The sequence below is a fragment of the Oreochromis aureus genome, linkage group 5, assembly GCF_013358895.1.
Source record: "Oreochromis aureus strain Israel breed Guangdong linkage group 5, ZZ_aureus, whole genome shotgun sequence".
NCBI classification, from domain to species: Eukaryota; Metazoa; Chordata; class Actinopteri; order Cichliformes; family Cichlidae; genus Oreochromis; species Oreochromis aureus.
This window is the reverse complement of record NC_052946.1, coordinates 18,668,194-18,684,008: the sequence shown is the minus strand read 5'-3', so window position 1 is coordinate 18,684,008 and position 15,815 is coordinate 18,668,194. Positions and strand designations below refer to the sequence as shown.

The following is a 15,815-nucleotide window of genomic DNA, read 5'->3' as shown; positions in this document are numbered from 1 at the left end:
AGAGAGCAGTCTTTTAAATCATACCCCAAAGGCGTTGGAGACGAGAACTCGTAGACATTGACCCGTCGTGGCGCCAAATTTTAATTTGTGTCTGCACCTTCAGATTCAAGTTATGAATGACTAGAACTATGCTTTTTCATCTGAGAAGGGGTAGCCTTAACCAAAGAATCAAAAATGCAAAGGAAAGAGACAATGCAACTAGCATCTGTTTAAAAAATGATTTTCTTCCTCATCACATCAAGATTTATTTCCTGAACTGACTGTTAAACATGAAAATATGCATAAATGTGCTTATTTATTCCCAATATTGTTGCAATTACTTACTGTCAGCAGATTAGACATGTCCAACTGGTTGGTTACCAGCCTGGTTGGTTATGCCAGCTAATATCTGGCTTGAGTGTCCTAAAATTCAATCATAAGCACGGAGGACAGGAGAAAAGGTCAAAACCGGAAGCCAAGATGTTGTCTAACGTTTTTTGTTGTTGTCACGTTTTCAGACTGTTCCAACATCTCAATCTGTGTAAGTGTATTTTTCTGAGCTTCTATGCTATCACTAAAATGGCAATAAAACCTGACACGATTGTACACTTGTTATTCCAACCAAGCTGTGCACAGTGCACCAGGTTACAAAGATCGAGAGGTGCAGGACTGCCCAGTGGACAGGACACAAGATGTGACATCAAAATCAGCAACACGCTGGGCATAATGGCATCGTTATGCTCTTGAACTGGAAGGGATAAATTCATTTGACTGCACCCTGAAATCTATTGACATCAAGTGGCGATATTTTACAATTTGTAACTTTAACTGCAGTAGTAGCAGCTGAAAAATATTGTCTCTCTGTTTCTCTGGGACTGTCAGGCTCCGGGGTTGTTTGCTTTACACCAGTATGTCAAAAATTAAAGTAGGTCTATTAAAATGCAGCTTTTCATATTTGTCCTTCGTTTCTTTGCATTGCAACTGTGATATGCGATGTTCAGTTAAAAGGTCGCTGTGTGGAGGTAAGAAATAACGACACGAGAGGTCCGTGTGTCTCACTCCAACTGTTTTATTCACACCGTCTCTCAGAACTTAAGATACAGTAAGCGCCAAAATCTCCACCCAGCTCTTCCCTTCAACTTGGGTGTGAGTGGAGCCATCTGGTGGTCCGCCACAGCTGTCTCTTTAAATCGCTGGTCTTCGTGTCTGTAGTGGTGACGTGTCTCCTCCTTTTCCTCCCGGTGGCTCAGTTACTCAGGCTCAAGCTGGTCTCATTTCCACTGTGAAGAACCGTATAAAGAGACCAGTTGGGACATCATGGGCAGTAAGTTTCACTTTGGCACATGATTTTTAAGACTCTGATCTGCAGAAAACGAGGAGCAAAACTGAAACTGTGTTTTATGTGTTTTTGACAACTTAGTTAGCTAACGGTAACTAGCAACTGGCATTGATCGCATGCAGCTAGCATTTAGTCGCTAGCTTCCTGGTTGATAAATGGTTTTTGCCCTGTTATAAAAATATTTCCAGTGAGAAGTAGTTGTAGGGTTTAGCTTAATAACTAGGTGATATTTTGGCAAACTAGTTTTCTAGTCTGTAGATATCCTTTAAAAGCGATACGGTGAGTGGCTTTGTTTCGAGACCTTTACGCTAACTTGTTAGCCATTTATTCAAAGACATTGACAGTCTAGTGATGACGACGCATAAGACGCTCTGTTTTTTGTGAGTCCGCTGTTCCTGTTTCCTGCCTTGCATTACTGGAAACATGTAGGTAGGTTGTAGAGGTACTGTAAAGATCTGACATAACAACAGGAAACTGATTTTTTTTTTTTCAAAGCTTTGCTTTACATCCAGGCTGTTGGTACATTCACATTTGTCTGTAAAGTCCGCCCCCCATTCATTGCCACGTCCCGCTGATGATAACCAGATCTGATCAACTGTTTACTCATGTTTGTTTCTTTTCAGTCAAATTCTTGGAGGTGATAAAGCCTTTCTGTGCTGTACTGCCAGAGATCCAAAAACCTGAAAGAAAGGTATGTGTGTTTTTAAATACCTCCCTTGTTTTCATAGTTCTAAATATGCAATTAGCAATCACTAAGCTTTATATTGTGTTTGCTTTTCTTTCTTTCTTTCTTCCTTTCTTTCTTTCTTTCTTTCTTCTTTTTACCCCCCTCCCTTCGTTTTAAACGTATTACATTTGCTCAACCAATAGATCCAGTTCAGAGAGAAGGTGTTATGGACTGCCATCACTCTTTTCATCTTTCTGGTGTGTTGCCAGGTGAGTGTCACTGTTGATTAGTTTGTGTATTTACATCTTTATGATATTTTTAACAGGGAGAAAAAACCTTAACAGCTTAAATAAGTTTAAGCATAAATTATTACAATGTTATTATTACATTAAGTTGTCTGTTACAGGAATGTTTCTTACATAATAGTCAAAGTATCAAGCTGAAGCCAGTGAATTCAGGGGACACACAATTATAACACTTAGGGATGGGTTTTGATAAGATTTTCACGATTCCGATTCCATTTTCGATTCTGTTTAACGATTCGATTCCTTATCGATTCTTTTTTTTTTAAAAAGGAGAACACCAAGGTCAATTAGCTTAGAACTTTGTTTTATATCTTCTCTTTGAACAAGATAGAAATTTAGGAGTAACATGGCCTTACAAACCCAACAGTGAGATCTTAAGAGATCCACAGCCTGCGGCTCTTCAATGGGGTGTCACAGGATCCCCAGGAAAAAACATTGTAAATGTAAAATAATAAAATAAATATTCTTCTGTAGCAATAACAAAGTATAACATAAATTATTCTGTAGCAATTACACAAGAATATCCAGTAATGTCCCTGCCAACAATTAAACACATTCACTTACCGAAAATCGGGGGCATCTGCTGTGGCAAATGGGTGCAAGCCTTTTACCACAAACTTAGTCACTGCTCGGTGACATTCGTCTATCCTGGCCTGAAAGAAGGCGCTAACGGTGGACTGCAGCGAGAACTGTCAGCATCTTAGCCCAGACTCTGTCTGTCTGTCTCATCATGGTCACCTAAATGCAGCGCACAGTAATAGCAGGTTTTGTAATAAGGCAGATCGCGCTAACATAATATGCACTGTTAGTTGATTATTTACCTGCCGTATTAACGGGAGAGGACGTGCAAACGTTACCGCTGCTGCTGGGTTGAGATTCACAAGTCCGGAGCAGACTTAAAAACACGACGTTCATTTAAGGTTATCGCGTGTTTTCTGAGCAAATGCTTTTGCATATTCGTAGTGTTTCCTCCCTTAAATGAAATATCTACTTTGCAAGTATTGCAAGTTGCCCTGTTGTCATCCGTTCTCGTAAAATATAACCAAACTTTTGAGCGTTTGAGCCGCTTAGGTGCCGTGTTTCCTGCCAGGTTAATGAAGCTCCGCAACGCGGTGACGTCATTCGGGGCGACTGGAATCGATAAGGGAATCGTTTGCAAAAATGGCAAACAATTCCAAGGAATTGAAACAGTGGGAACCGGTTCTCAACAAGAACCGGGTTTCGATACCCACCCCTAATAACACTTCATGCAACCAATTAAGACTCTACTATAAATACAATATGTTGCTTTTCAGATTCCCCTGTTTGGCATAATGTCCTCAGATTCTGCAGATCCTTTCTACTGGATGAGAGTCATTCTGGCCTCAAACAGAGGTATATACCTTTTAATATATTTGTGTAAAAGTTAGATATATGTTTGCTGTTTTCTGGGGTCTAACTTGAACATTTTCTTCTAGGTACTCTGATGGAGCTGGGTATCTCGCCAATTGTAACCTCAGGCCTGATCATGCAGCTGCTTGCTGGAGCTAAGATCATCGAAGTTGGAGACACTCCAAAGGACAGAGCGCTTTTTAATGGAGCACAAAAATGTATGTAAACTCTGCTCAGGTGCTGGTTTGTAGTTCAAAACTGCCTATCAAGTCTTTAGGGTCTCTGACCTCTGATTTTTTTTTTTCTTCAGTGTTTGGCATGATCATCACCATTGGCCAGGCTATTGTGTATGTGATGACTGGCATGTACGGAGATCCGTCAGAGATGGGTGCAGGGATCTGTCTGCTGATCATCATTCAGGTAAGAACAGGATGAATATCTGCAAACATACCAGAACTGTGTAATGTTAGGACATGTATATAAATTAACTCTAAATTGTTTTATTAATTAATTATTAATTGTTTGGTTCCTCAGAGTTTCCAACAGTGTTGTTTTTGTTTTTATGGATGTTATTATTACAGACATGTCCCTTACACTGGCATTACTGTTTATTCAATGTCATTCTTATTAAACTTAATGTTGACATCACTATTAAAGAAGTGCACGAGGCGCATTTCAGAGAGAGGTTTCATTAGTTACTCTGTCAAATACAGGGTAACTAAGTACAAGGTCTGGTTCAGCATTCATATTAGCGTTGTGTGATTAGTAGTTGATTATACAACAATACAAAATTCTAATCTCTTTACAAAAGGCTGAGGCAACGGAGATTTTTTTTTCCAGCTTGTCTTTTCCCGAAGCCTTGCCTGCTACCTTTTCATAAACACTCAAAGAATACCAGTGAAAACACTTTGATTAAAATCAGCCTTTTTTTAATTGTTATTAGTTGAGTAATAGTTTTAAACCTGCGAGTATAATTATACTCCCAAGGAGATGTTACTTTCATGCTCTAGAGAAACAGGAAAGCACCTTGAAATCAAGCTAAAGCACACATACGCTGTACTTTCTATTACTGAGATGATGCTACTAGTACTTTAAAGAAATCTTTGGGCTAGGAAACTTAATTTAATTTTCGGTTATTTTCGGCTTTATTTATAATTTAGGGTAACTGCTATACTCATTGATAACGTAACAACAGGTATAGATGCAGTAATTTTTTTTTTAAAAATGAATAAACTGAAATCATTTCTTTTTCATTTATTCTGCTCAGCTCACAACCTGCTGGGGTTGTGAGCTGAGGAGGTTTTGCTGTCACCACAGCTTCTTAAAATCTTGTGAATGTGAGAACAAAGTGGAGTACGATTTTTTTTTTTTTTTTTTTTTTTATCCCATCTGCTGTCAGTATTTTTTTTTTTTTTTTTTTTTTTTTTTTTTTAAATCTTTCATTCCACAAGCCTACGTAATTTCTTAAGAAAAATATAGTTTACATTTATTAATTTTAAATGTAAAAACAGAAGACATAATGTCTTTGTTGGAGTCGATACGCAAAACTTTCCAAACATGGCAAATCTCCATAGCAATCTCATATGACTCGAACTGTTGTGTTCCTCTCTAGCTGTTTGTGGCTGGGCTGATTGTGTTGCTGCTGGATGAGTTGCTCCAAAAGGGCTATGGTCTTGGTTCAGGCATTTCCTTGTTCATTGCTACCAACATCTGTGAAACGATTGTGTGGAAGGCCTTCAGCCCCACTACTGTGAACACTGGAAGAGGTAAGGAACCAATAATTGTTTTTTACGAAGTGATTTTTTTTTAAATTAGGTAATAATTTAAAAAAAAAAAAAAAAAAAACATGTTGCATCTTTGCAATCCAAAACGAGGTTTCTAATTTGAGAGCTTTTTTTTTCTGTGTTTCCAGGCACGGAGTTTGAGGGTGCGATCATCGCTCTTTTCCATTTGCTTGCCACAAGGACTGACAAAGTGCGTGCTCTGAGAGAAGCCTTCTACAGACAGAACCTGCCCAACCTTATGAACCTGATTGCTACAGTCTTTGTTTTTGCTGTAGTGATATACTTTCAGGTCAGTTGCTTTTCTTTTCTTTGGTGTGACTTCACACTAACCCACTTGAGATTTAAAACATGTTTTGTTTTGGGGGGTTTTTAAAGTCAATGTGATGAATTAATCTCTTCTCACAGGGATTCAGGGTGGATCTGCCAATCAAGTCAGCTCGTTACCGTGGACAGTACAACACCTACCCCATCAAGCTCTTTTATACTTCCAACATTCCCATCATCCTGCAGTCTGCATTAGTCTCCAACTTGTATGTGATCTCCCAGATGCTCTCCACGCGCTTCAGTGGCAATTTCCTGGTTAATCTGCTCGGAACGTGGTCTGTGAGTACATGTTTGCAATTTATAGATTCTTCACTTCAGTTTGTTTGTGTGTTGACATGCAAAATGCCTTATTTAAAGTGCAAAAAGACCCAACAACCCAAAAATAAATGCCTCTGGTGATGGTTTGGCGATTCATCTTCTTTATAAAAACTACCTCCTCTCAAACAGTCAGTTTTTTTTTTTGTTTTTTTTTTCTTAAACCATATTTTTCTAACTACACAAGCTGCATTTATGTAAGCTTACCATGACATTCACACCTGTGTGCCAGGACAAGCTTATTCTTTGATATTTTTGGTTATTAATAAAAGGGAACAAAATAAAATTGTGGAAAGGATGTACCGGACTCTGACAACTCATTATCATGTTAACATTAGTGACTGATGGAGGAGTACATTTTGTTCCCGTTTTCACAGGACGCATCGTCTGGTGGTCCGGCCCGTGCTTACCCTGTCGGGGGACTCTGTTACTACTTCTCTCCACCTGAATCATTTGGCTCTGTTCTGGAGGACCCAGTCCACGCAGTAATCTACATCATCTTCATGCTTGGTTCATGTGCCTTTTTCTCCAAAACCTGGATTGAAGTATCAGGCTCCTCTGCAAAAGATGTAAGTTATTACTGTTTTCTAGTAGGTGGTGTTATGACATTGTTTCAAGAAAACTCGGACTTAGAGCTCTATTCCATTTCCTGTCATGCAGGTTGCAAAACAGCTGAAGGAGCAGCAGATGGTGATGAGGGGACACAGAGAGACCTCAATGGTCCATGAGCTTAACAGGTAAAATACAAAATCTGTTACACCTGTTAGACGTCTAGATTTTCGCCAGCTTCCCAAAATATACAGAACGATTTCAAGTGTTTGTTATGCAGTGCTCTGGTTCAGGAGGTTATGTCATGAGTTCATCCAGACACAGCCTGCATATAACTGCTTTTCAAATTTGCTACATATAAATAATGCCAACCCACACTTTTTGCTAAACTGCTCTTTTAAGCACTACTTAGTTAAGTGAGTGTACACTTCTCAAAAATGTAAGGGAACATGATCATCAGTGTATAACACAAAGTCAGGGATAGGAAGCACAAACTTCTCTTTCACATGCTGTGGTGCAAATAAAAGGGACATCAGGTGTATTAGAGGGCTCTTTTCTCTTCACAGATGATCTTGCAGGCACCATGTTTGCCACAGTGTTTACAAACTTATTTATACCTGTCACATGAGGTAAACGTCCTTCCTTTCATCACTGAAGAAAATAGGGAGCCAGTGGCGAACCTGCCAGCTCTGGTTTTCTCTAGGGGAATACCGGTCAAACTGCATGGTGCCAGTCTGTTGGCACAGGTTCCACTAAAGGATTGGGGCCTTTGTGTAACACTCATCGAGTCTGTATCTGACACTTTAGTTGGAATAATGCACATGGAGGGTTGGGGGGGTAGGTCATTTTGTAGGGCTCTAGCAGTGCTGGAGCAGATACAGCTGCTATTGCTGAATTGATGATCTTCTCCTACTATTTCCTTCACACTCTTGAGACCGTGGTAGGTGCAGCGGCACTTTTCAATGTGCCATCCAGGAAGAGCTGGAACTTGAATTGTCTGATGTTGCCAGCAGTGAACAAAAAAGATACTAGTAAAAAGTCAGTAGTCACCAAAACCTTTCACAATCATTCCCTTTTGGAGGAATTGTTATTGTTGTGTCTCCAGTGCATTTGTTGTCACTTTCATTTACACCACAGTAGATGAAATGAGTTCACAATGGCTTGTGCTTTCTAAATTGACGGGGTGATATTTATTAATTTTAACTGACTTTGTGTCTTTATGTAATACTCTGAGTATTCCCTTTCTTTCTTCTTTTTTTTGTTAAGCCATATATGTGAATGCTATCATCCTTACTACAGATTGCATTTTCAACAAAAAAAAAAAAACACAGGGTGTATAATTTCCTTAATTTCTGTTTTCATTTTAGATACATTCCCACTGCTGCTGCCTTTGGTGGACTGTGTATCGGTGGTTTGTCAGTGATGGCGGACTTCCTTGGAGCCATTGGCTCTGGCACTGGTATCCTGCTGGCCGTCACCATTATCTACCAGTACTTTGAAATATTTGTGAAAGAACAGAGCGAAGTAGGCAGCTTTGAAGGCCTATTCTTCTAGCCATCGTGCTCTTGCTTTTGACCCAACTTTTTTTTTAGCACCACAAACCCCGCGTTTATTTTACAGCCATGAGAAGCCCCCTGCATCATCAGCACTGCAATTTTTTTAGGACGTTTAAGGAACCTTCAGGAGTCTCAGCTGAAATCGGGTACTGTGAGGTGCTGGGACAATATGCTGACTCTTCACTCCATTTGTTTTCCCCACAGACCTTCCAAAACGATGCAAAGAAAGACATTTGGCTGTGCTTTTCTACCTGATTAAACATGATTAAAGCTTCCAATATTCACCTAAAGGCTTCCTGCGGGAGTCCCTCCCCCCCTTCTGGACTGACAAATGTTTTGGTATGCAGGCATACTTGATTTGGATGGTGACGGTCATCTGTCTTCAGTGTGCTTAGTGTTATCTCCTACTTTTACTTTCAGTTTTATTTTACTTTTTTAGTTAACCTGCCAATCAGTTAATGGTGTAAACCAGGAGGTGAACTGTCAGAGTCGAGGAGTGTGTATGTTTCTGACTGGGACACTGCACTGAAGCGTTTATTGGGTCAGGGTCCTCTGAGAAGAAGAGATGGAGCTCACATTGGGTTCCAACCTCTGGGAAACATTCAAAACTGATTTTTAATTTAAGACATTCCCAGAGAGCTTCAGTATTAAATGACAGCTTTCATTGACTCTTCATGCAGTTTTATGTTTTTTTTGTTTTTAGTTGTCTGCTCTGTGTACTTTCAATAATAACTTTTCCAAACAGACTTTCTGTACATAGGCCGTATATTAAATAACTTGAATTTGTCTTAAGTGTAAGATAAAGTCTTTGAATATGTAAAAATAAATGCATTTCAGAACAAACTTGTACAAAAAACATTCTCAATAAAACATTTTGTGGAAAAAGACTGACTTTTAACTATTTGCTTGGAATGTCCTTTTTATACATACAGGTGTATCTGGGGAGGTTTCTGTGATGTTTATGTCACCACAATGTTATGGATTTAGTTCCCATATTTTGATGCGTCTGTTAACAAATGATGGCTTCACTGTCTGGTGGCTTACAGATCAGCTCGCAGGACACTTTCAGAATTAAACTTATGGTTTCAGTTTGAGTTTCTGGTCTTTGCACATAAACAGCCAAAGCATTACACAAAGGGAAATACGGACAGTTTAAAAGCATGATGAAATAATGTGGTTTTGTCAGAGAATAATACTAAGTAGGACTGCTTGGGCGATCTAATTTGAGGGGCTGTGGTTTGTGGCTTAGCTGCTGGGGAGGGGTGGAGCAGCAGGTTCAGTGTGTGGTGTCAGGGGAAGGCTGACCAATGCAGGTTCCATTTCCATTGTATAATCACGCCTTCCCTATTTGAGTGGAATGACAGCAGAACTGGGTATGCTACACTGGAGAAAGGAGTCACTGAAAACGGTATAAATAAACCTTTAAGTGCCTGCAAAGCTTTACATCTGACGTATCTACATCTTACAAATATCAAACACAATTGTTCAAAAACATTTTTTTTAAAAGTTGTTTTTTTTTAAAAGTGTGCTTCCATAAGAATTGATTATAGTTGTCTTTAAATTAAGAAACTTGAACTAATCCTGCTGCAGCATAATAATGCTTAAAGAAACATGGTGTTATCTCGGGTTTGGTTTGCTAAGCTACTGAAGCCATTATTCAAACGACTACGCAGTCCTTGTTGCACCAACATCCGTGCCATTTTCAAAGTCATTTATATGACAGTTCTCCATTTTGATGCTTGGTTTGAACTTCACCTCCTCTCCAGTTCTAATGTTTCCTGGTTTTCCTTTTGTTTTTCTCCTGCAGTTCTTAGTTTGCCTCATGCATGTCCTTGTTTCCTTGTTATTTGTGATGGATGGCTTTTAACTCATGTCTCTTCTGTAGTTCTTGAAATAAAAACTGTATGTCTTTGAGATTTTTCTCCTGTTGCTGCTTTTGCTCTTGAATTTTGGTGTTTGCGTAATGGACTTTGTTGTAGAGTGCTTGTAAATGGGTGTTTTTGGTCACCACTTCTTGGATTTGGCTCTATATCTCTGCATATTTTCTCAAGTTGCTCTTTCTCTTCCTTGAGTTCAGTGTTTTTGTCCTTTGCTTCATTGTACAATACTCACAACTCTGTATTTTTTGTTTCGAAGTCTTGAAGAATATACTGCATCTCTTTCTGGGTTTCTGAAATTTTTCCTTCTCTTTTAGCAAGTCTGAATTTTCTTTGAGTGCTTTATCGAATATTTCTTGTAATTCTTCCATTTTTTCGTCTCTTTGAGTTTGTACTGCATCTGTTGGTGAACTGCTTCCTGTTGTCCCTTCTCTTTAAGCATTTCAGTATTCAGTATTAATTCTCAGTGCTTAGTCAAACATTACGTGCAAACCTTCATTATTCTTCTCAGTGACTTGAAGCTTGCTCTGGAGCTTTTGCTGAATTGCTTCCATGTCTTGAAGTTTGCCCTGTATTTCTTTGCGTGTTGCTTCCATTTGCTCCTTGTCTTTCAACATTTCTGTGTTTCGTCTCAGTGCTTCATTAAACATTACGTGTAAGCCTTCATTATTTTTTGCTGTGATGTGAAGCTTGTACAGCATCTGATGGTGTAATGCTTCCATGGTTTGGAGCCTGCACAACATGTGTTGGTGTATAACCTCCTGCTGTTCTTTCTCTTTAACCACTTCTGTATTTCTTTTCAACGCTTCACCAAATATTGCGCACAAACCTTCATTATTTTTCTCAGTAACCTGAAGCTTGCACTGCATCTGCTGGTGTATTGCTTCCAAATCTTGAAGCTTAGACTGCATTTGTTGGTGTATTGAGTCCTGCTGTTTCTTTTCTTTCCGCATTTGTGTTTTTCTATGGAGTGCTTCATCAAACATTGTTTGCAACCCTTCATTTTTTTTCTCAACATCTTGGAGCTTGGATTGCATCTGATGGTGTATTGTTTCCATATCGTGGAGCTTACGCTGCATCTCCTGGTATATTGCTTCATGGTGTTCCTTCTCTTTCAGCATTTGTGCATTCAGCATTTTTATGACATTTTTATGACTAAAAATTTTAATTTGTCTGGGGTTTTTTTGTTTTATTTTCTTTTATTCAATTTTGCATCAACATTACACATAAATTTAAATGAAATATAATCTAATATAAATTAGTTAACTTAAAAAAAATTAAAATAAAATAAATAAATAAAGTCTAATATACCACAGCTTTGATTGTGGAGATCTGATTTAAGGTTTTTAACTTTAAAAAAAAAAAAGAGATTGTGACCATTTAAATGGTCAAAATATCTGATCCTTCAAAAGTTATTTTGACAAAGGAAGTAATTTGTTGGACACAAGGCATCAGTTATTCGATAGATATTTCAGATATTTCCTCTGTTTCCCCATTAAAGAGGGATTGAGCAATGGTGAATGCTAATGCAATAATTTGTTCATTAGCTTCCTACTGTAATTTTTTTGTAATAATCTTTAATTAGTAGTATTATTTTCAATTTTGTATAATAATGTATTATTCAGGGACAGCAGGTGTTTGGTTTGGGCAAAGCAAATGGACTTTATTTTATTTTTTTTAAATTAGATAACAGAATAACTGGTATTACGACTGGCCATCCCTGTATTGTTCATTTCATGTTTTCTGCAGTCATTGGTTCAAACACAAGATGAAGATGATATTTCTTTTACGAACTCCAGGGGGCAGCAACGCGCACCGTGGCGTGAACGATCCCAGCAACACTTCAGGAGAAGAAGAGTAACCACGTTCTTTCTGGCAAGGATCGTTGTGAAACAGCTTCCGAAGGATGGATTAAAGCCTGCGATGCTGTGATATTTGCTTTTGTTGCATTGTGTGTCAGTAAAAGGCGCAACTATCAGTGACCTGCCAACTGTTTCAAGGAGTCAAGAGGAGGAAGTTAATGTGCTTCGGCGTGAAGAGATGAGCTCGGTCAGACAGGAAGGTAAGCATGCTGTGATAGCCGGCTAACTTTTCTGCAAAGCTACTCTCTAAAGTTTAGTTGCGTCTGAATGAAAAATGAATCTTGGGGTAATAATAAGGTGGATTAAGAAGCTCCCTCATAGGATCTGAGCTAGGACAGTTATCCTGAGAGGGCAGCAGTGCCTGCCACCTGTGGCCGTCAGAGTTTAACCTTGACCAGCACATGCTGCAGTCCACTAGGCCTGCAACATACTGTAATTATTAAAGTGACTGATATTAGCACGTTTTTCATAGAAAGTCACTTCTAGTCTAGTTATAGTTTAAAGTGTGTGTGAAAGTATTTGGACTGTCATGGTTTTGGTAGCAGATTAAGTAATTCGTCACACCAAGTGTGGTTTTAAGATGCCTTTACACTACACAGCCCTTATTGGCTGTGGTGTAGATTAAGTTTAGTTATTTACTGGGGGAAAAAAGTGCCTATAATAAATTCTGAACTACAGCTGAATTTGTAATGTATAAACAATGACTACGTGGCTTATTAATCCTTAGTTAATGTTTCAGAGAGCAGGGAGAGTGCACACTCGTTCTTGGAGATAAGAGTTTATAATCACACATTATAATAATAATATTATCATCATACAAATGTTTCATTTAAAAGTGGAAACAGAACATTCTTTATTATATAAATGTGTATAATCACAACTGTTAAACGCTCTTAACTGCTTTTTCATTTAAAAAAAATCCTAATAACTACCTTTTCTGTTTATCAGTATTAAATTCATGTGAATTTAACTAAATGAAACCTAGCTTATTGCAAGCTTGTTTGTGCATCTAACGGAGTGGCAGGAAACTTTGCACACTCACTGAAATGGCAGCTCAGGTGCGTTTATGACCCCTCTTCATATCTCTGTTTTAATCAAAGTCAGTTTAATCTCAGTTCGCTCTAATGTTTATTCGCTTGCAAGGGAGTAAAAGCAATACAGAGTAATAGTGTATGCGAGTACTTGCCAGGGCAGTCCCGCTGAGCCTGTTTTATACATCTCCCCATTCATATCAACCAGTAAACACGTACTGTGGGAACAGATGTGTGTCAGAGAAAACAGTTTAGTTTTATAGCGTGCAAGAACACAATGCTGATGGAACTTTAATAACAGATAGCAGAGAAGACACATCACAGATTGGGAGAAGGACAGGCAGACAGAGAGAGGGGGACATTTTCTCAGCTTACCCGGAAAGAGTGTTGCATAGCTTTCAGAATTTTCTTTTATCAAGTCTTCATGTTTTTGCTGTGTCTGTGGGGTTTACTCGTATACTTCGGCTTCCTCCGGCAGTCCAAAGAGAAGACTCAATGCCAGATAAAGCTCTTAAGTGCATGGAAAAAATTCCTGGGATTTAGTTTGAAGTGCTTTGAGTGATAACTTCAAATAATCTTTTATTGGCTGTTAAATGATTAAAAGAAAATCGTATAAAATACCAGTCATTAAACAAACAAAGCACAAAAAAGAAAGAAAGCAGCAAATCTTCACTTCAGAGAGTCTGTTAAGAATTGCTGAGCATTGTTTTTAAGTGTGTTAACAAAATAAGAACTCCACCAATCATCTCCTGTGGAAGCTTGTTTCCTCCACTGGAAAAAGATGCAAGAAATTGCCAGTCATAAGTAAGCCGGGATTTCATGTTATCTCGTAAAAATTCCATTTATTAAGTGGAAATTTTGAGATGTTTTGACTTATATATGGCAAAAAAACCCCCAATGACAGGAAAAAGTTTTGATACCTTCCTGATGATTTATTTAAAATACTCTTTATTTCACACAACAGGTAAAGACACGATCATCTTTGTCACCAAAGAGGATCATGCAGCACCCAGCACTGCGGAGCTCGTGGAAGAAGACCCCAATGACCCATTTGAGGAGAGAGGTGAGAAACAGTAAAAAAAGCTTTGGTGAAGTCCCACAATTACAAGTTATTTATTCTGTATTCTCCTCTCTCGTCCCAGGCTTAATTCTTCCCAATGGGGAGATTAATTGGAACTGCCCGTGCCTGGGTGGGATGGCCAGTGGTCCCTGTGGGACTGAATTTAAGGACGCCTTCTCCTGTTTCCACTATAGTAAGGAGGAGGTGAAGGGCTCTGACTGCCTGGAGCAGTTCAGGTCTATGCAGGAGTGCATGCAGCGTTACCCAGAGCTCTACCCACAAGAAGATGAAAAATCACCCAGCGAGACCCCAAAAGACTCTGAATCCACAGATGCGCTGGATGAAAACTCAACGTCTGCCTCAGATCAGGACTCTGATACCAAACAGGCCAGCACAGAGAGCTAATAATGAGTCTCTACAGCAACAGCGACGCTCAGTATCCATACATGAAATAATTAAGCAATTGAGCAAAAATAATGCAGAGATATTTTTCATTATTTGTCATTAGTTTATTTTTACTATTGGTAGTTTTTTAATAGCTCATTTGGAAATGATCAGAAACAGCTGTTTTGCTTTCGGCTGTGTGGAAGCTGGATAGACAAAGTGAGGAAACGGGCAGCACAGATTACAGATTATTATGAGTTAATTTAAAGTAATTTGATTGGCTGGATGGAAGCAAAGGCTGCCACCTTAATATCAAATTGTATTAAAGAATTTCCCTCCACTGGTTTCTGATTTGTCCTTAGAGGAAAATGGCAACAGAGCAGATACTGTTTGCATGCTGTAGCAGACAAAACATTTATTTCAGTTTCATTTACAAACTTTGTTAGCAAAGTGATTTAATGGACAAAAGAAAAAAGGGTTTGTGAAGTTGTTTAATCCTGCCACTGTGCTCATCCAAAATGGTTGTAAATAATCTTCAGCTGAGTGCTAATTAAGGACCAAGCTTCCTGCACCCACACGGTGCACTGTGTGTATACGTTTGGCTCTTTTTCTTCGTGTCTCAGGATGAACATTTGTCTGCTGTGTGATTAACCATCACAGGTTCAGAGAGTGTAAACAGTATATTTTCTTAATTTTCTGTGTTTTACGTTGTTACACAAATGTTACTTATATCAAATTTGTCTAAAAAGTTTATGTTAGTAACATTATTGAAACAGTTGCCAGCTTTACGAGGTATGAAGCACGAACTGAAGGAAATGACTGCAACTTGTTTTTGTTTCTGAGCTCTTCATTTGTGTCTTGGCACTCTCTGTCCAGTAAGACTGCATTTTTTTATAACCCGACCTGAAAAATTTACCTCATCTAAGCTGAAATGAACCGTGTGTGTGCCGCACAGGAGTGACTGACTTGACTTGAAGTGGATATTGTTAAAAGTTTTATAATAAAATCAATTACAAATCTCTGGTTTGTGAGATATTGTTGACTGTACACACCATATTGCAGGTTTACATCATTAACAATGGGAAAATGAACAATGTTACTCATGTGTTTGCTCACCGACGTTGAATTTTCACTCAAAAAACATTCTGGTGTAAAACATAAGATATTATATTGTGTATTGATAATATATCAGTACATCAGGTTAAAGAACCATAAACAATAAGTCTTTGAAAACTGACATCGTGCCTGTAGTTTCCTGTTCTCAGTAAAACTGCGGTATTTAGTTGCACTTGTGGTTTTTGTTAGTAGGGCACTGCCTAAGTACAGAGCAACGTTTATATAGGTGCCAGCGAACGAGGGGGGGTAATTGCAGTAGAAGTGAAAATGATTCTGCACAGTCACTGTGCTGTCTA

General features: G+C 38.6%; 2 protein-coding genes across 2 annotated transcripts; both read left to right on the top strand.

Moving 5' to 3' along the window:
* Window positions 1-1,165: 1,165 nt before the first annotated feature.
* Window positions 1,166-9,087, top strand: sec61a1 (SEC61 translocon subunit alpha 1). Its single transcript, XM_031757094.2, has 12 exons — window positions 1,166-1,303; window positions 1,942-2,009; window positions 2,189-2,254; window positions 3,586-3,664; window positions 3,748-3,879; window positions 3,972-4,081; window positions 5,274-5,427; window positions 5,574-5,734; window positions 5,851-6,048; window positions 6,462-6,653; window positions 6,745-6,821; window positions 8,001-9,087. Exons 1-12 carry the CDS (start codon window positions 1,297-1,299, stop codon window positions 8,185-8,187), a joined length of 1,431 nt encoding a protein of 476 aa, XP_031612954.1. The 5' UTR covers window positions 1,166-1,296; the 3' UTR covers window positions 8,188-9,087.
* A 2,810-nt stretch (window positions 9,088-11,897) lies between these two features.
* Window positions 11,898-15,423, top strand: chchd4b (coiled-coil-helix-coiled-coil-helix domain containing 4b). Its single transcript, XM_031757106.2, has 3 exons — window positions 11,898-12,128; window positions 13,924-14,022; window positions 14,102-15,423. The coding sequence occupies exons 1-3, from the start codon at window positions 12,107-12,109 to the stop codon at window positions 14,422-14,424; spliced, it is 444 nt and encodes a 147-aa protein (XP_031612966.1). The 5' UTR covers window positions 11,898-12,106; the 3' UTR covers window positions 14,425-15,423.
* The last annotated feature ends 392 nt before the right edge of the window (window positions 15,424-15,815 follow it).